The sequence below is a fragment of the Rhizophagus irregularis genome, chromosome 4, assembly GCF_026210795.1.
Source record: "Rhizophagus irregularis chromosome 4, complete sequence".
In the NCBI taxonomy this organism is placed as follows: Eukaryota; Fungi; Glomeromycota; class Glomeromycetes; order Glomerales; family Glomeraceae; genus Rhizophagus; species Rhizophagus irregularis.
Genome location: NC_089432.1, coordinates 5,068,926 through 5,089,896, shown reverse-complemented (window position 1 = coordinate 5,089,896; position 20,971 = coordinate 5,068,926). Strand labels below are relative to the sequence as shown.

Here is a 20,971-nt window from a genome sequence, read left to right as displayed (position 1 = left end):
ATCGCTTCCAGATTTCCTTGGTATACTCTCGTAAGACTAAATAAGTACTATAAATAATTATAAATTATGTATTATATTTAAATTAGATCTTATATTTTGCCATATGATTCTATAGTTTTTCGAGAATAAATTTATCCACCACAATTTCTATCATCTCATCTATCTTTACTGTATCTTTGCTATCCTTACTAACATCTCCTTTACCATCACATCTCACTTTCACTTTCTCTTTATATGCTTGATATAGGATAATAAAAAAATAACAAATACTTCTTTTTGATTAAATTAAATCATGATTTTTTGTCAGATAATTTATAATAAAGCTTTTTTATTGGAAACATGATAATATTTTTTTTTTAATGACTTAATATATATTAATGAATTTATATTTAACTTACAAGTAATTTTCATAGTCCTTCAAATATTCTTAAAAGTCGTAATATAACTAATCGATTTATTTAAAGTGTAAAAAACAATCGTTCATCCTAAAAATTTAGATGGATCACCGTCATTTGACCATATGTTTATCACGGTGTAATACATGTGCAACCGGGACTCGAATAAATTTTTTGCTGCTTAGAAGTTCGATCACTTTTCAGTTTTCAATATTATTAAACTTTGTAAAGATGTTAGACAATTAGAAAAACCTAACGCAATAAATAATCATCTGGAATATTTAATGTATCCTCAAATAAACGTAAGACCCTGACAGAAAAAATAGCGAGTAGAGATTGTATAGAACCCGTAGCGCTAATTTTAAGAAAACACGATTCAGCTTATACTTAGAAGCTTGCTGATGAAGCTGTTAAAAATTATAAGGTCATGAATTCTTTGTATAGGATTGAACAAAAGTTGGTGCGCTTCTTCTGCACTCATCGCTACTTTAAATTCGGGGAAATATCCATTGCTTTCAGTAAGCATACCAGCGGAAATGGGAATTGATTCTCTGCTTTTACCTTGTAATATAATACTCGCATTTCTGGGATTTTGTTCACAATTAGGCCGTCCGTTGATTTGGTACCACAACCGGCCGAGTCTCTTGCTTAATCTTGTAATATTTCAATTGTGATATATTTCCTTTGATTACCTTTGATTTACACCCTTTCACTTTCAATAGAAAGAACGTCGATCCTAAGCTGTCGTCAATTTTTTGATTTTTGGTAAAATGTTGACGACCTACGGAAGAGAGAAAAGCTTTTGAGATTTATCTTTGATGCACTTTGATTTGCTGAACTAGCAATATTTCTTTAATCAATAATCTATATTGTATTGTCGAGATGGATTAATCATAGACGTATGTCGCCTTTTCTGAGACCTTCACTTAAATATACTCTATTTGCGTCACGTCCAAAACAGAAAATGATGACTCAATTCATAAGTGATGCAGAGGATGATTTGATCCAAAGATGATGACGAGTCCAAAGATGAAGGAGATTATTCTCGAAGGATGGGATGATGTAAACTTGTAGACTCCAAAAGTGAAGCGATTTTGTACAAAAAATTATGCAAATTGCATCTAACTACCTAAGCGTGAAATGTGAGAGTATTAATAAAAAAAAAATAACAATAATAATTAATATATCTATAAAATTTACATATTAATAAACATATGTATACTTATTACCTAAATAAAATTGCATTAAAAAATGTGCTAATTGTCTACATAAAAAATATATATGACTTTTATAACTCCACTTGTTAGTACGTCATTTTTGTACATAATTTTTTTTTACCTGTTTTAATGATTTTCTTGGTTCCCATTAATCTTCCTTTAAACTTACCATCAAAATACTCTAGTACAACGCTTCAAGTTTTGATCCTCAAGATATAATGATACAAAATGGACGTATTTTATCAAGATCTATAACTTTGAAACTTAGAGATCCTTGTTTTTGTTGTAACTTGTATGAAGATTAAACAAAGAAGAATTAATTATATTACGTTAATTACGTTACAATTTGTAAACTATACCTCCCAGATCACATCTTTAAGGAAAGAACACCAGTAACCATGATATACCTTAAAAATATTTATTTATATATATCTTTTATTATATTTCGATTTGATATCTTAAAATAGGCTTACAAATAAATTTTTTTTTAACTTTTTAATAATCTATCCAACTGTTTTTGAGCATTTGAATACCCTTGTTCAGCAGATACTTTGAACCAATGAATCGCCATTTCCATATTCTTTTCAGTTCCTTCACCATTTTTATACATGTTAGCTAAATTATATTGAGCAATCATATTTCCTAAATTTGCAGCTTTTTCATAACATTCAAACCCCTTCGTCCAATCAATATTAGTACCAATACCACCATTATAACAAACTCCTAACATTACCATTCCATCTAAATACCCCTTTTCAGCTGATCTCTTGAACAATTCAAAGGCTTTTTCTAAATTTTTACTGACGCCCATTCCATTTATATATTTTTGACCAAGTTTATACGTAGCCGCTACATTTCCGTTATCTGAAGCTTTTTCATACCAATGAATAGCCTTTTCTGGATCTTCATTAACCCCTAATCCTAGATTATAACAATAACCAACTTCTAACTGACCTATAGCAAAATTTTCATTCGCTAATTTTTCAAAATATCTAAAGGCCATACTTTCATTTTTTGTAGTTCCATAACCATTTTGATAACATTTACCAACAAAATATCGAGCCAACATATGATTTTGCTTTGATGCTTTAGAGAAAAAATTGAATGCTCTATCGTGATTCTCAACAGTTTCAATTCCATAATAGTTGAAATATCCAAGTAAGAAGGTGGCATTCATACTACTGTACTGATGTTTCAATAACCAATCATGAATTTCTTGAGAATTTATATTATTATTTTTAAGAAAATCAAGAATATGTTTTTTTCTAAATGATTTTTCATTAACTTCATTTATTCTATTTGTTACTTCAAAAATGAATTTTATAATTTCCTCAACTTCCGCGTTCTGAGGTGGCTCAATATCACTTGATGACATTGCAGATTCTACTGCATTCAAGTTTAATTCATTTTCAGGTAAAATAAAACCTTGCTTATTACTCGTTGATGTAAAAGTTTCCATATTCATTTTATCAAAACTTCGAATGATTTGAGATAAATCTCCATGAGATGCATAATTTTCCGCGCTATTCATAGTCATATTTTTACTTGGTATTTGATCACTTTCAATTTGTTGTTGAGATGTCGTATCCGATTGTGAGACCATTGATTTTAATCTATCAACGACCTCTTGAATAGATGGCCTTTTATCTGGATCACCATCCCAACATTCTAAATAAAAAAATATATATATATATATTTAACTACTAAAATAAATTAAAGAGTAAATATAATTAAATATTAAACGTCATACTTACCACTATAAAGTTTAACATAATCGGCAGGGGTACCAGGAACGGTTGATTCTCTAGAACCTTGTAAAATTTGTATAGCTAGACTAGCATCGTATGATTCGCCTTCTACATAAAATGGTGGCTGACCTTTTGATATCTCCCACAAAAGTACGCCAATACTATATACATCACTCTTTTTATTTAAAGAGTATGTTCTTGAGCCGAATCTTTTTGGATCAATGTAAGGGACTACACCAAATAATTCTCTTTGAGTTTTAGATGCATCACCAACTTTTTTTGACAACCCAAAATCTGCCAATTTGATGTTTCCCTGATGAACTAATACGTTGTTTGAGTGCTAATAACGAGAAATAAAAACAAATTAAGTAAATAATGCGATATATATGAATAACGTAATAACTAAATGATTATATTAAACAAATAAATTATATTACCAAATCACGATGTACGATTCCTTCATCGTGTAAGCACGCTACAGCACAGGACAACTGATACGCAAGTTTACATTTGTCCTTCCAAGTAATATCCTTATTTTCTTTTAAAAATTTTTTGAGGGAACCACCATCAGCGTATTCCATCACCAATAAGTATTTCTTAAAGGCCTCATGTTGATTTCCTAAAAAAAAAAAAAAAAGAAAAAATTATTATTATTATTTAAATTATAATAATGCAACATTAAATTAAATACCTTTCTCTGTGGTGATCCCATGAAAGCTAATGATGTTATCATGGAAAGTAACATCACGTTGTAGTTCAAGCTAAATATAATAAAAAAAAAAAAAATTTAAAAAATATGAAAATATGTTAACTTTATGAAGAACAAAAATATCACCTCATTAACGAGCTCTTTAATAGCGATATTATCAAGGTTAAGAAGAGATTTTAACACGAGATATTGTTCTGAACTTTTGTAATTAGCACGGTAAATTTTACCGAAGCCACCAACACCAATTTCTTGAATATTACTAAAGTACTCATACTCATAATATCTAATATGTTTTTTAGAAATAGCCTCTTCTATCCAATTTGCCCACTCGTTCGTTTCAGACATAATTATATATATATTATTATTACAAGTATTATTTTTAATTTATTTGAGCACGAAAAAAAGAGAGCATGAAAAACATTTTTTTTTTTTGAAAAAAAAAATCATAATATTTAACTATTTATATCAAGTTTTTGTTTCCAAGTATGGTAATTACATGAAATTACACGAAATTCCTTGTAAAGTTATAAACTGCCAAAATCAATCAATGTTTTTTAGATTTAACCCTTATATGTATTCCCGAAGACTGATTGCAGCAGTACCGTTCAACTTGTGACCTGGTCATTTGCTGAGATTTAACCGCATATATATATATTAGTTTTTGATTCACAAAAAAAAGATGAATTATTGTGAAAGGGAAAGATAGCTGCTTAACGAATCGGAATTTACGTTGTAACATCCAGATCACAAATAATTAAAAATAAATATATATATATACTGCATAATTTATTATAAGTTGTACCGAATATTATGATAGTATGAAATGGTTAACTTTTAGTGTTTGGCGTAATTAGCCAACCCAAATAAAAATTCCTTATAATAAAAATTTTTTTATTTTTTATTAATATATATTATTATTAATATATTATTAATATTAATATTAATATTAATATTTTATAATTTTAGAATTTACATATCAAAATTTTTTACAATCCTAAAGTAGACAATTGTTAATGTTACCATATTGAAAAATTACCCTTTTCGGTTTAAAATTGTGGCTTGATAGAATAGGCATATATACTGTAATATTGTATAACCTTGTTTAATCTTGTATATATAGATAATTAATCAAATTCGGAAGTCAATCAATCTTTTATTTTAAGATTGCGTAACGAACGATATAAGCGAACTGTTTTTCTTTTACTTTTAATATACAAGTTTATTCTCTATATATATACAAAGAATAGAACGTAAAGACTTTAATAAATATGTTTAAAATATACTTCCATATATTTTTATATAATATGTAACACATATTATTGTTGAGATCGTACCTTGCAAGACAACGCGATCACAATTTATTTTGTGCAAGAAAAAACAGTGAGTAAACTTTTTTTTCTTCCTTTTTTTGTGTATAGTTTTATTTATATTTACACCAAGAATGAAATTAAAAATAATCTTTTATATCACTAATATAATATAAAATATTACTAATATATTATAAAATATTTTAATACCTTTTTTATTATCACGTTCACGCTTCTTTTTTTTCAACCCTTACTTCGTATTTCATTGTATATAAATATATCGTGGGATTTTTATGCTTTAGTTATTTATTATTTATCACAATAATTTGTAGAACTTGTTGCCACTTTTTATTCGTTAAAAGGTTTTAATTGTTGTTATTTTATTTTATTAATTTTATTTTTATATTTTTATTTATTTATTTATTTTTATATTGATTGTGATATTTTTTATACACTACAAACAATATTAATTTTAATATTAACTGTCATTTTTTTATTACACAATAGTTTGACTTTTGGCGTATGACATGCTTAATAATAGGGCTTATTAGCGGAAAGATATTTTTCGGTAAAAAATCTTGATCACGTGACTTGAGTCTATTGGGTTGATTTTGTGTTACATCCATTCCTTAAGTTCTTTTTTATTATTAGTGTATGGTTATTTCTATTTAGTTAGGTGATATTACTCTTATAGGCTTATTAGATGTATACGTTCTAATTTACGTGTCGTTCATGTCCCCGCTTTTTATTTATGATTCCTGTTACTTTATTGAATAAAATCGTCAACATTATACAAACTATTAACAAATTGTGTTGTAGAAATGTAATAGATTATACTTTCTAAACCAGATTTACTAGTGACAGTTGTCTAGTTGTCATTTAGCTGCTGAAGCTAAATTATTTTACAAAATAAATGGTCTTCCACTAAATGCTACTAAAGCTATTAAAGTAATTGTTGTTATTAACATGATCTCGTAAAGGTTACAATAAATGATTATTATTATTATAAGTACTTAACAGAAATATTGAATTTATATAAATAATCTGGAAAATTATATACAGTAAGTAGATCATTATTATTAAAAAGTAAACAACTGCTATCAAAATCTAACCAATGATATTGATCACAACTTTATTTTTCACTTTAGCGGCAATAATGGTATTAGTCTTTATTTACGCCACTAAAATTAATTAACGCTTAAAATATTGTTCCCCATACAATTGTAATACTTTTGTCAAATATTATCTTTACTTAATAATTATCATCCTGTATAATCCAGAAAAATACCTGATTTTTTAAAACAATTATAGTTACCTTAAATATTGTTATTAATATTAATTAATAGATTCTTACCATATTTTAGCGGTTGACTACAGATTTCGATTCATTTGATTATTAATATGTTATTGGTTGATTATTGGTTTAAGAGTTTTCATTGACCTACCAAGCTAATCATGTGATTATTTCAGTACATTCATTTTATTGGTTAGAGAATAACAATTCGAAATTTGTAAAAGAAATATATTTTTACTGATGATACAAAACCCGCATGAATAGTATTAATAAATATTAAATATTAATATTTCGTATTTTATTCTTAATAAAAATTTGACCTTTGATCCTGATCACAAAATTTCTGTAATTATTGTAAATATGTAAATCACACGTGATGTAAACTTCCGGCGTTGTTGTCAAAAGATCCAAAATTTTCAAAATAATTAAAGATTTACGTGCGTCATATTAATAATAATATAAAGAAAATACTGTAATGTATATAAAAAACGGTATTCCCTGATATCACAGATTACATTATAAATATTATTTATATTATCGGGTTAAAGTTTTGCTGCGTCATCATATTTTACCCCCAAAAAAAGTATATTTATCTTTATTTCTTTCTGCAATTATGAATGGTTAACGAGTTAAAATCATTGATTTTATGTCTTTATTGATATATCGGGACAAACCCCGTGACATAACCTCCCTTTTGATAAAATTTAGTAAAGAAATTCAATAAATTTGTTTATGGCGTATAAAAATAATTACATAAAGAATACAAAAGAACAATACGATCGTCGAAATGTGAACTTTTTTCAGATAAATAAAATTCCGTATAAGGAACAAGAATAGGGACAAAAAAATTTTTTGAAAGAAAACTTTAAATTATTATACATGTATACTCGGTTAACAGTATTTTAAATTGAATATATTAATTAAAGTTTAGTGATGTTTATGTATAAAGAATCTTGTGTTTACTTTGATTACTTTCATCACTTGATTATTAGCAGGATAGGTAATTTATTCAATTTTTTTATTTGAAAAAATTGTTATAATTTGGTAAATCATAATGCATATTGGCGCTGTTATCTTATTTTAGATAAATTAGTTTTTTTTTTAAAAAAAAAACCTAAATGAAGAAAGTATCTTTATCAAAGAAATATTGTTAAATAAAATAAATTATTTCTATTATTTCTCGAAAAAAAATAAAAATAAATTAAATTAAAGTAAAATAAATAATAATACCTTTTATTATTTTCTTTATTTCTTTCTTTTTTTTTTAAAAAAAACAAAAATAATTTGTTATTGAAATTTCTTATTTTTTTCGCTTTGTCATTGCATTGTCACACAGATCTTCACACAATTGATTATATGATTTAGTTTTCTCATTAATAATTACTTCAAATAATACTGCATAATGACAATTGGCGCAAATATTTCGTGTGAGCGATTCTAAACCATAAATTGTGCGAGGTCCCAGAGTCGGGTATCTGATTTTAACTAAACTTGAAAAGGTGAATTTCATATGGATGTATTCATTCTTTATCGTCTTCTAAATTACCTACGCTCAGTTTTAGCAAAAATAATTTTCCACATTAACTATTTGATTACATTTAATAATTCATTCTAGTTTAAAGGAGTTCTTGGATAAAAAAAATATATTCATTGTACTCATATAATTCACAGCAACTCCGATGAATCAAAAAGAACTAAACCAAGTCAAGAAGCCAAATTACTACTATGGATTAGAAGTAAGTAGATAAGATTCTATAAATCCTAATATATACCGTACAATTAAGGGTATTAATGTTGAATTTATAGTTATTAATTATTTCTAGCATCAAAGTAAGTTGGAGTAGCGGTTGTATTATTACAAATACAGTGTTGCAACGCGTGCTGCAACTAATACACAAGGTTAATTAAAAATTTTAGTGTAATTCGACAATACAACGTTTTAACAAATGTTGTGACATTGCGTAGATTTCAAAATAAATACAACCGCAACGCTAAAGTAAGTCAATAAATTGTTAATTAACGTTAAGTCGTACTTCTTCCTTTATCAATTATACTCTATTCGGTTTTCTGTTCATTAACATCACACTCATGGTTCACTTACAGATGTCAGATGAGACTGTGTTGAAATCTTATGAAGGAGTATGACGAAATTTTCGAAAGTGATCTCTAACTGAAAGAGTTAATAACACAGGCAAGGAATGCTGGGCGAAATATATAGACGAATATGATGAGTATAACCGGAAATCTGGGATATCCTCATCGAAGAAGTAAAACAACTCGATGGTATCGTGCATAGGTCGAACCACTATGAACTGTACATGACAGACGCCATAGAACAATTCATCAGGTTTTCATTACCTAATTCCATGGATTCTACTATAGATGAAGTACCGTCCAAAGATAATTTTTCTGGTAATTACTAATATTAATTCATAAACTTAGCTTAACATATATTTAAACTGACTTAATCTTTAATTTCAGAATATACTCATGAAGAAGTTAAGGAACCTGATCATTACAATTCAATGTACCGCATATAATAGTCCCCAAGGAATGATTTAATAGGGTCGTTTTTGTTTTCGTGTTTACTTTATTGTATACTGTATTTATTTATAATGTATTTATGTATTTGAACATTATCAATATTAATAAAATTTAATGGTAGGATATTCCACTTTTACTTACTACTGTTATTTAAGATTTTGACTTTTGAGAATAAAAATTTGCGTAGCATGAAACTTATATTGACATCTTTTGAGGTTATAGTATGTCTAGGGATATAGTAATGTACTATATAAAATCTATTCTGATTTCTTGGCACATGTTTTAATTATTTTAAATATTTTTTAATAAAGTATTTTGTTAGGGAGTTTGGAAAAAATTTAACCATATTTGCTGGAATAGAGTTCAAATATTCGTTATTTTGCTACCGTATAACGCTGCATATAGCAACGCTGTACGGTAGTGATTTAATTAATTTATGATATATATTATATGAATGAATATAAAATTTATACAAATATCAGGTTATCATTTATCCAAAAAAATAAAATTCATTCATGGTAACAAGCAAATACCATTGAAATATTAAAGAAAACATTTTGTGCTAATTCTTTACTAATTGTATCAAATTTTTAAATTATCACGATTATCACGTGATTAATATCTGATATCTCGATAAATTTTATAAACGCGAACCCTGCGTATCCAATACTTGTGATGGGTTAATTAATTACCCGCCTTTACATTTTACAATGTGACGATTCTTTGTCACGTTTAGAAACATGAAGAATCCATCTCTTGCACCAACAACCTCTAAACATACAGTCTACACTCTACATAGTACATATTAACAATTCCACCCATTTAAATCTACCTGATAGAACAATAATTAATGTATGTTAATATATTTATTTGTCTACCGTAATTACAATTTAGGAAAGGACAAAACTTAATTTAAAGTAGGAAAGCAGCGGATTTAATCGTACCATCAACTGCGATCAAACATAATTCGGGTCAAAATTATCAAAAATTAGTAATGATCTATAGACACGTGACATTTAGCCAACCAATTCGATTACACGTGATCAATCAAACGTGATCAATGTCTAGTAAATAAAAATTTTTCATCATGCAAATTGCATATATCTAGGGATGGCACGTGATTTAAAACAAGATGTTTTAAAACAATTTAATCAGTTTTTTATTGTTTTAAAACTTTTTTTTTGTTTAAAACATTGATCGGTATGATTATTGCGTATTAAAATTATTTCTCGTGGAAAGACCACCATCAGAAGACGTCTGTAAGCACTTTGAAAAAGTTACAGAAGTTGATGGACGTGGTCGAAAAACACCTCGTTAAAAGTGTAATTGTTGTGGAAATGGCATTATTGATTTAATTGATCGATTAAAAGATCATTGATGAAATGTAAAATCTTCCAGAAGATTTAAAATTAGTATATATTTATATAATAAAATGCTTAAATTTTTATTGCAAATATGTATTACGTAGTAAAGAGTAAAGTTCTTAATGTTTTAAAACTTGTTTAAAACATGTTTTAAAACGCCAAAATTGTTTTAAAACATGTTTTTTGCCATCCCTACATATCTTAATTAATATAACATAATGAAATTAAAAAATAATTTATTATACAGGGTAATATTTATTAATGCTATTATATTAAAAGTATTTTGCAAATTTTGATATAAGAATTCTTTTAATCATGATTTTTCGGATAGTCATTATCGTCAATAAAGACATTATGCTAATTGATATAATGGATATTCATTATTAGAATAACAAGAGCCATATAAATATTTTACACATCATAAATTCATAAAATTATTGTCCTTTCAGTATATACTGTGTATATCAAATATCTTTACTGAGTCCGGTCCGATGATTTTTCAGAGTCCAGTCATGTAAATTTTTAGCACAGTCATGTGAATTTTGATGCAGACCTTTGATCGGACTTCGCTACCATCGGACTGAATTAACTGTGCTAAGTCCTGTGATTTGATCAATCGGACCGAACTAAATTTACATGACCGATCTGCATTTTATTTTTTTTCTTGTATTTAATAATTATTAGTTTAGATTTAAATAAACATTTTTTATACAATAAAATGATTAAAAACTTTAACAAAAATTAATTGCTTCTTAAATTATTATTGAAGCAAGAGGTTCCTAGCAATTTATACTATATCATTACTAAAACCATTATCTCATTAAATATTTAATAGTAAAAAAATTTTTTTATAATAACTCTCATTATAAAGCGAACGGTAAAAAAAAAAAATTTGTGTAGATCAAGCTCTATACCCAAGTAATTTTAAGTGAATCACTACTGGACCGCAAGGTCCGATGATCCGGACCCAAATTCACATGACTGTGCTAAAAGTTAACATGACTGGACTCAGGAAGATCATCGGACTGGACACCGTAAGGCATAACCTTCAAATACCGTATAGCACTGACTATCCATTATAATATACCCCGGGTATAATATGTGGTTAAAAAATTTTTAATTCTGGTAAATTAGACTAATTCCAACCAATTTTTCATGTTCCATACAAAATACCCGGGTATAATTCAATCTTTTAAATAAGGTATTTTATTCAGTTCTATATGGTACATTTGGTTAAATTTATTTTATTTCCCATATTATCGGCAAATCCTCAACTGATGTCGTCATATTGAATGTTCAATGGAAAACAAATTATCTTAGAACTCTTAGAACCATAATTATTGTCAATAGTGTTTGAGAGCTTTCTGGTTAAATAATAAAATATATTATTTTAAAATGAATTTATATATATATACTGTATACAGTCTAACCTCGATATACCGATATTCGATATACCGATATACTATCAAAAACTTGATATACCGATAAAATTTTATTTTCCTACTATATGTGAAGACATATAAATATCGGTATAACTTTGATATTTTCTAAAAATTTTATACATATATGTCCCGACATATCGTTATATAAAGGTTTGACTGTATTCTTACAATACTCATAAATTAACAGAAATCTTGTATCTGAGATATCAGAATAATCAGATATATAAGAAAAAGAATTATCATAAATTTCTTCCATTATACTGTAAAACATAAAAAATTTTTTTAAAAACCAATATTTATTTGAAGAATTAATTTTACATTCACCAGAGGTTAATTTTACCCTAATTTATATAAATATTTATTAAGAGATAAAATTTTGGTAAAATTTTAATAAAGGTGAATTTCACCTTGATTTACATAAAATTTCCAATATTATATGGTGAAATTCACTAAAGATAAATTTCACCTTAATTTACATAATGTACTGTATAAAAATTTTTAGATTTTTTTTAGTTTTTTTGTTTTTTCTAAACTGATGAAAAAATTTAAACTTTAATATAATAAATATAAATTATGTAATATCAGATATGATAAAGGTGAATACTGGGGTGATTTTACCCTTGTGATTTTTACCCCTGGTGAGCGTTATGATGAAATTTTTTTTTTAAAAAAAAAGCATTTGTTCTATCGGATTGGATTTGTATTGATCGACAATTCAATATTTATTGATGGATTAATAGAGTTGATCCTATAGATTCAATTGGACTTATTTTAATTATTCAGGGTTCTATGCTGTCGATCTTTTGTGAATATGGATTGGATTGTGGATTGTACAAGAATCCAATCCCATTCAATTCAACGACCAATCCAATTAATGTACCCATTATTAGTGATTAAAACTGTACCTCCATGTCACAAAATCAGTAATGTATGTCAAATCTACAGCGAACTTTCATAAACCCCTATTTAGAAAAAACATGCATGTTAGCCCTGTGCAATCCCGGTCGATTGCATTTTTTGGCCAGGTTGATTTGTCTAATTTTTTTGCGTAAAACATGAAACATTTGTCCTTTTGACTCATAAAAATTGTGGTTTTATTTCGGTCGAACGTGTTTCACTAATAGGATAGTTTATTTTGCATATGGCCGAAAAATGCAATTGACCGAAATTGAACAGGGCTATTGGCGTTGTAAATACAGATGTAACGTCCGCTAGTGCACTAACTAACTCTGGAGAAGGCTTAGCCTTGCAATCGTGAGATCTATCCAATCTCATCGCTTACTATTGCTACTATTCTAGCATTATTCCCCGGATTTTGTCTTTTTTTTATTGGCAATGTTGTGTTTCCTAGTAACTCACATGGATAAATTTGCATACACAATTGTTAGACCACTATGTCATTCGAAATACTAAACTAACTTACATTGAAATTAAAACTTAAAATGTTTGAAATCGAATTAAAAATTACGACCTTCGGGGAGTTTCGGTCGTTATATCTTATATCTGGAATAACATGAGCCATCCCTTGGATACAACATGTAGTTCAGGGGTTTATGCGACTTATTATATTGTTTTTTAATCATTCTTTTTGTCACAGTCCCCACTGCAGGTCCGCCAATATTTTCTCGCGAAACCAATATCATCAATATTTCACGACACTAATTTTTTTGCATCGTACTTTTTATTAATAATTACTATACTTTATATACAACATTAATAATTCAATAATCTCAGCAACTTTTCTATAAAATTTTTTTGTTATTGCCAGATAGTTAGTTTCTCATAAAAGTAAATAACAAAGTTTAACCAGTTTCCTTGAGAATATTGTTTATCTAAAATTTTATCGTGACTCGTGACACTGTTATGACTTATTACTAATTATTTACTAATGAGAAACAAACTATTTTATTTGTTTTGGCATTAACTGCATTAACTGCATTTTGCATAGTTTAATAAAATTTAAATTCCATCTTTTTTTTTTATAAAAGCAGGAACTTAAACCCCTTTTAAGTTGTATGTTTCAGATACATCATTATTTTTAATGTTCATAAATTATTAAAAATAACTAATATTGAGTATGACGCGAAATAAACTGAAACCATGTTATATAAACAAAAGATTTCGTATGTCATTACTTTTATATGTTGATCATTTTGAATTTAAGTTTCACTTCTATCAATATGCCGCTAGCGAATTTCCTCTGAAGCGAAGCCCTGAAAAGCTCTATTGTTATTGGCATTAAGATTATTTATTTTTATAAAACCTCGAAATATACATAAAAAGGTTAAGTTTGAGTTTGCGTACGGTAACCAGCCAAAAAAATCATGAAAATTTTCAGTTCCTTGAATGTGTAGTTAAAATTTTTTGGCTTCCTGACCTTTATATTATATATTTCGTGTCCTATTATTATTACTATTATCAATGCTTTTCTGTTAGTAACTTAAATTATTTAACCAGAATCATTAAATCATTAGATTCCATTTTATTATTTGTTGCGTTTTTACCAAAATATTGAATTAGAAAGATTTGTTCCTAAAGGTTGGAATCGTTATTCGACCTTAGGATTAAAATCCGGTTCCCCCAATTCGAATTAAAATTCAAATAAAACGAACGAACCGGATATAATAAATCCAAAAACCGAAGGTTTGATTCCTTCGTTTTATCAAATAATATGAAGGAAACGAAGGAAAGTTGGATATATTAGTAAGTTAAAATAAATTCAGTTCGAAATTCTACTTGTTTCGAACATTTTAATTGTATCATAATGGCCATTCAACGAAACGTTTGAACCGTTTTAAACGTTTCGTTTATTATTTAATTTTTATATCGGAACGTTAATAAATATAAATGGCTTATAAGTTACCAAAAAATCTCTTTAATAATAATTTACAATATTAATTTGCCATATTTTACAACTTTTTCTCGAATTTTAGTTTTTTTGAATTGACAAAAAATTGGATGAGAAAGTTTTTTTGCAAATGACAACAAATTGGATCAAACTTTTTTTTTAAATACTGTATTTCTATCATCATACAATCTCCCTTTTTTGTGATATATTTGTGATCATTTAATTTATTAACCATTCCTAACCATTTACTATAAGTTTAAAGTAAAAAAGGAAACTCATTCTACAAGTCGCATTGGCAGTAAACGTAATTTGTACGACTCATCCATTGTCAATCCGCCGTCTAGAATATTAATGGAATATAAAATAATATTTATATTCCAGTATTACAATTTATTTGTGAGTACATTATTTACGTAAAAATAATCCATTCATATTAACTAATTATGGAAGCTTTCACAAGGGTCTTAAGGTTCTTTGTTTGTTTTATGCAAATTTTATTATGTTGTTACATTTTAATCTGCTTATTACTTTTACTAATTTTGGAATAAGTTGATCACTTGATTAATTATTCTTGTTAAACTCATCAGGGGTACAAAAGGTCAAGTGATTGAACTTTTTACGTAGATCCTAGATATAAATCTATATAAATACTGCATTTATTGCATTTATGCACTTCTGATCAGTAAATAAACTATAGAATAATACTATTTTGAAAGAAAATAGGACAAAGTAATATCATAAATTTATTTGTTACTTTTTTTTTATTTCTTTCCTTTTTCTTTCATTCATTTTATCAAAAATAATAAATCTTGATATCGACTTTTTGAAAGAAGTTTTTTTTTTTTGATTACTTAATAAAATTGTTTGTTCAACATTTAATTAATATCTCATGTCCTTTGAAAATTTTAAATCAAATCCTCCAACTGCGACAACCCGTGAACAAATGAGTGATAATGAAATACATCATGATAATCCGAGATCACAGAAGATTGCGCTGAAGAAAATGTTGAATTTTAAAACATTGAGAAAAATAAAATTACGTGGAAGTGTACAAAAATCAACTGAAGCACCTTCTTGGGAAACCACATTGGAAAAAGCTATAAAAGCCATCGTATCTATTAAGGCCAATCATGTGAGAACCTTTGATACCGAACCATCTGGTAATTAATTAATTTTTTTTTTTTTAAAAAAAATGAGAATTATTTTTAATGAATTATTTTTTTTTTTTTAGGCGGATATTCGGCAACAGGATTTGTTGTTGATAAAGAGAGAGGAATTATTTTATCAAATCGTCACGTTGTGTCTCCGGGGCCCATCGTTGCTCAAGCTGTTTTTAGAGATTATGAAGAAGTAGAATTACAACCAATTTATCGTGATCCAGTACATGATTTTGGATTTTTTAGATTTGATCCATCTAAAATTAAATTCATGGAATTAGAACAAATTCCACTTAGTCCAGAAAAGGCTAAAATAGGGATAGAAATAAGAGTTGCTGGAAATGATAATGGAGAAATTTTATCAATTTTATCTGGTACTTTAGCAAGACTTGATAGAAGGCAAGTTTAGTTGATAAATATTTTTATCATCATCATCATTAACGAAATTAGTTTTTTTTTATACCGATAATTAATTTTAATTAGAGCTCCAGAATATGGTATTGGAGAATATAATGATTTTAATACATTTTATTTTCAAGCAGCATCTGGAACTAGTGGTGGATCATCAGGTAGTCCTGTAATTGATATTGAAGGTAACGCCGTTGCTCTCAACGCAGGCGGCGAAAGCATAGCATCATCCAGTTTTTATCTTCCTTTAGATAGAGTAAAAAGAGCGCTTAAATATCTTCAAGAAGGGAAACAAGTTCCTCGTGGAACTTTACAAACAGAATTTGAATATACACCTTATGATGAACTTCGACATTTGGGTCTTAAGGCAAATATTGAACAAGAAATTCGAGAAAAATTTCCAGAAGAAACTGGTTTATTGGTCGTTCGTATTGTCCTACCAAAAGGACCGGCTGATGGGTTGCTTGTACCCGGTGATATTGTTATTTGTGCAAATAAAAATATTATAACCAATTTTACACATTTATTTTCAATAATTGATGATTCAGTTGGTGAGAATATAGAATTAACAATATGTCGTGGTAAAACTCAGATGGATGTTAGTATAAAAATTCAGGATCTTCATTCCATAACACCAAATCGTTTTGTTGAGGTTAGCGGTGAGATTGTTAATGAATTATCATATCAGCTCGCTCATTCTTATTCACAACCTGTTGGAGGTACATATGTAGCCACAAATGGATATATACTTATTAGTATTAATAATATTCCCACACCAAATTTGGACGCATTTATTGAAGCTGTGAAAACTTTACCTGATGGTGCTAGAGTACCATTAAAATTTTATCATTTACAAAATATTCATAAGGAAATGGTTGAGATCGCATTTATAGATCGACATTGGAATAAATTTCAAGTAGCTATCCGTGATGGTATGTCTATTTAAAAATCCACATTCCCTTTTTGGATGTTATATCTGACAAATAAAAAATAATTGCTTTAATGAAGATACTAATGGGTTATGGAATTATGAGAAAATGCCACCTCCTGTATCCATTCAATCATATGAACCTGTTACAGCACAATTTCAAACTTTTAATGAACTATTACAACCTGTTGGAAAAATTTGGCCTTCATTTGTTTTTATTAATTGTTTTTTCCCGCATAATGTTGATGGATTAAGGTATTTAGAGGTAAATGATCAAAAATCAATATTATTTTTCTTTTTTTGATTTGTTAACCATTTTTTTTTTTTTTTTTTAAATAATGTGATGTTATAATAGTCTAATGGTACGGGGTTGATAGTATCTACTGAACCACCTTTAATTGTATGTGATCGATATACAGTACCAGTTAATATTGGCGATATTTTTATTACTTTTGCTAATAGTATTATGATACCTGGAAAATTAGTTTATCTTCACCCAATATATAATTGTGCATTCATTACATATGACAAAACATTATTGGAGAATACTCCTATCAGAGCGATTGAATTAAGTGATAAGGATTTAGAACAAGGTGATGAGGTTTATTCTATAGGAATTTATGAGAATCATAAACCTACAATTAAGAAAACCGCCGTAATGAATATTAAAGATGTTATCACAAAAAAATGTAGTCCTCCAAGATGGAGAGCTATGAATGTTGATGAAATTAGAGTGGATTATCCGATAGATTTATTAGGTATTTATATAATAAGTTATATTTTTGTTTAATTATTTAATTAATTATTTTTATTCTTTGGATTAGGTGGTGTGTTATGCGAAGAAGATGGAAAAGTACAAGGGTTATGGTTAACTTATTCTTCACAAAATGATAATTGGGAAGAAATTTCATTTATAAAAGGATTTCCAATATCTTTAATTAAACCGACTATGATATCACTTAAAAATGGTGAAGAACCAATATTATATAATCTTGATGTAGAATTTAGAACAATAAGATTAGTAGAAGCAAAAAATTATGGATTATCGGATGATTGGGTTAAAAAAATTGAATCATCAAAAAATTCAAGACATAATTTATTAAGTATAATAAATATACTTGATTCAGCAAGTCCTGCAGGAAAATTATTAAAAGTAGGAGATATTGTTTTAACGATTAATGATAAAATTATAACAAAAATGGCTGATTTACCCGCAGCTATATATTATTCAAAAGAAGTTGATCTGGTAAATATTATTATAATTTTTCGTTTCGAAAATATATTGTTTTGTATTTATGAATTTTTTTTTTTTATTTTCATAATTAAAATTTAAAATTCATCAATTTATTTTTATTTTAGCTAATATTACGTGATAGAGAAGAAAAGAATTTTAAAATAGCAACAACACCATGCAATGGAAAAGAGACAACGCGAATTGTAGGATGGTCAGGTGCACTTATACAAGAACCATATAAGGCGGTGTTGGAACAAGTTAAAAATGTGCCAGTGGGCGTATACGTATCACATACGATATGTGGTTCACCAGCATACGTTTCTTTAGTACCAGGAGTTTGGATTGTTGAAATACAAGAAAGGAAAGTGAAAGATTTAGATACATTTATAGAGGCAATACATGCATATGAGAACGAAATGAAAGAAACAGTTGAAGAAGAAGATGATGATAATGGTGGATATGTACGTATAAAAATTATTAATAGTAATGATGTTACAGACGTTGTAACAATGAAACTTGATTCACATTATTGGAAAACATGGCAATTGGTAGAAGATAAAGAAACATTAAGAGGTTGGAAGTATGTAGATACTGTAGACACTAAAGATACTTAATCATTTTATTCTTCATTTTAAGAAGATTTTATTTTTCTTTTGTTTTTTTGGTCATTTGGTCTTTATGGATTTTTTTTTTTTGGAACATTTTTTTATACTTTTTTTTTTTTGATTTGGATTTTAATCATAGACTGTGAATTACAATTTGTTTTCTTTTCCCACGTTTCGTGCATTTATCTGTTTTTAATAAGAAACAATAAAATAAATGTACAATTCAATAGATAACGAGATATAGTGAAGGTTCGTTGAATTAATACATCACGACCCATCATAATGATTCCCAATTACGAAATAGAATATCTATTAACGGGAATAAACGTTTGGAAGAATTATTTTAATAATAGAACTAAAAGGTTAATTATGGTAAAATTTAATACGTATTAGGATGCTGAAAAAATTAGAGACCGCACGATTAAGTCTTATTAAAATGTTTTGAAAATTTTGCGTGTTTTTTTTTGGGTTTTTTTTAGTTGTTAAAAAACAAATGACTCAGTGTTCAGCAAATGACTTGAAATGACCAAATGATTCAAATGACAAATGACAATTGACCTTGGTCATTGAATTTTGGCCAGCATTATGATTTTTGCCTACACTACATTCATTATTTTTTAATTATAGTCACATGATTATTTATGTGATAAGTATTATCAAATGATTGAAATGACCAAATGGATTATGAATAATGACGAATGATTTCATAAACCATTTAAATGGTCAAATAACCAGATCATTTCCGAACACTGAAATGACTAGACCAAATTTTTTTTTTTTTTTTGAGGAAAAAAAAATAATAATTCGATTCGTTAGATAAATGAAATAAATTGCTTCTTCTATCTCGATTTCATCAATATCATACTAAAAGGTAGTAAAATAGGTAACATTCTTTTTTGCAAAAAATCCACATATACCCTGTGACAGAACACGGTGTATTTTCATCCTCGTAGGATTTATGGAATTCCATGTGGAATTACATGGATCGATCTACCTAAAATTTTCATGATTCCAAATTATTAAAGAGCAAACTTTTTGATTATTTACTATCGCGCTGTAATCATGGTAAAAATTTTGTAAGTTTATATCAATAGATTTGTTAAACGTGAAAGGATAGTGTCGAGTTTTATCGAAAGCCAGTTATGATGAGTTATCATCAAGCGGTGGTCAGACTTTAATTTTTTCAGATTATAAGATTATTCAAATATCTATGGAAAGATTTACAGTAATTTTCTGATAACTTATCAGTTTATTTCAACTCCATAATTCGTAAATTAATGAAGAATCTCTTGTCAAAATCGACGTCACACGTGTCCTGCTCATTTGCCAGCCACATTTGGGTAGCAAATACCATTACTTTACCCGGGCTTCGGCACGAGTCTCCTTTCGAGGATTAAAGTTTTGGCATTACACGGGTGACCAGTTTTTATCAATATTAGCGGGTTGGGAGTCAAGTGAAAAAAAAAATTGTAATCTCTTTATGCTTTCTGTATCTCAATATTAAATAGTAATGGAAAGCTTCTAGGAAGTCACAAGACGTAAATATAAGCTTTATTTTGAATCAATTCCATTAGTTTTTTTCGCTTGACTCGTCCGACACAACGTGGACGAGCAATTGAAGGATACAGGTGCCAATGATCGGGCCTAATGATTGATAAAGATTTTTAATATTCGATATGGAACAAGCTGTAAGAACAACGTCTTCCATATCATAATAATTAGAATAATCAGGTTTTAAACTTGTAAATAAGCATCAAGGGAATTCACGCGA

The 20,971-nt window shown here is 27.7% G+C and overlaps 2 protein-coding genes across 2 annotated transcripts; one reads left to right on the top strand and one right to left on the bottom strand.

The window, feature by feature from the left end:
- Positions 1 to 2,015: 2,015 nt before the first annotated feature.
- OCT59_024400 (uncharacterized protein) lies at positions 2,016 to 4,414 on the bottom strand (the record flags this gene model as incomplete). The annotated part of the gene is made up of 5 exons (XM_066135408.1): positions 2,016 to 3,280; positions 3,367 to 3,700; positions 3,798 to 3,979; positions 4,052 to 4,121; positions 4,196 to 4,414. The coding sequence occupies 5 exons, from the start codon at positions 4,412 to 4,414 to the stop codon at positions 2,100 to 2,102; spliced, it is 1,986 nt and encodes a 661-aa protein (XP_065991433.1). The 3' UTR covers positions 2,016 to 2,099.
- Positions 4,415 to 15,757: 11,343 nt separating this feature from the next.
- Positions 15,758 to 19,209, top strand: OCT59_024399 (uncharacterized protein; the record flags this gene model as incomplete). Its single annotated transcript, XM_066135407.1, has 7 exons — positions 15,758 to 16,028; positions 16,100 to 16,424; positions 16,509 to 17,365; positions 17,442 to 17,626; positions 17,717 to 18,119; positions 18,186 to 18,607; positions 18,721 to 19,209. 7 exons carry the CDS (start codon positions 15,758 to 15,760, stop codon positions 19,207 to 19,209), a joined length of 2,952 nt encoding a protein of 983 aa, XP_065991432.1.
- Between the last annotated feature and the right edge of the window lie 1,762 nt (positions 19,210 to 20,971).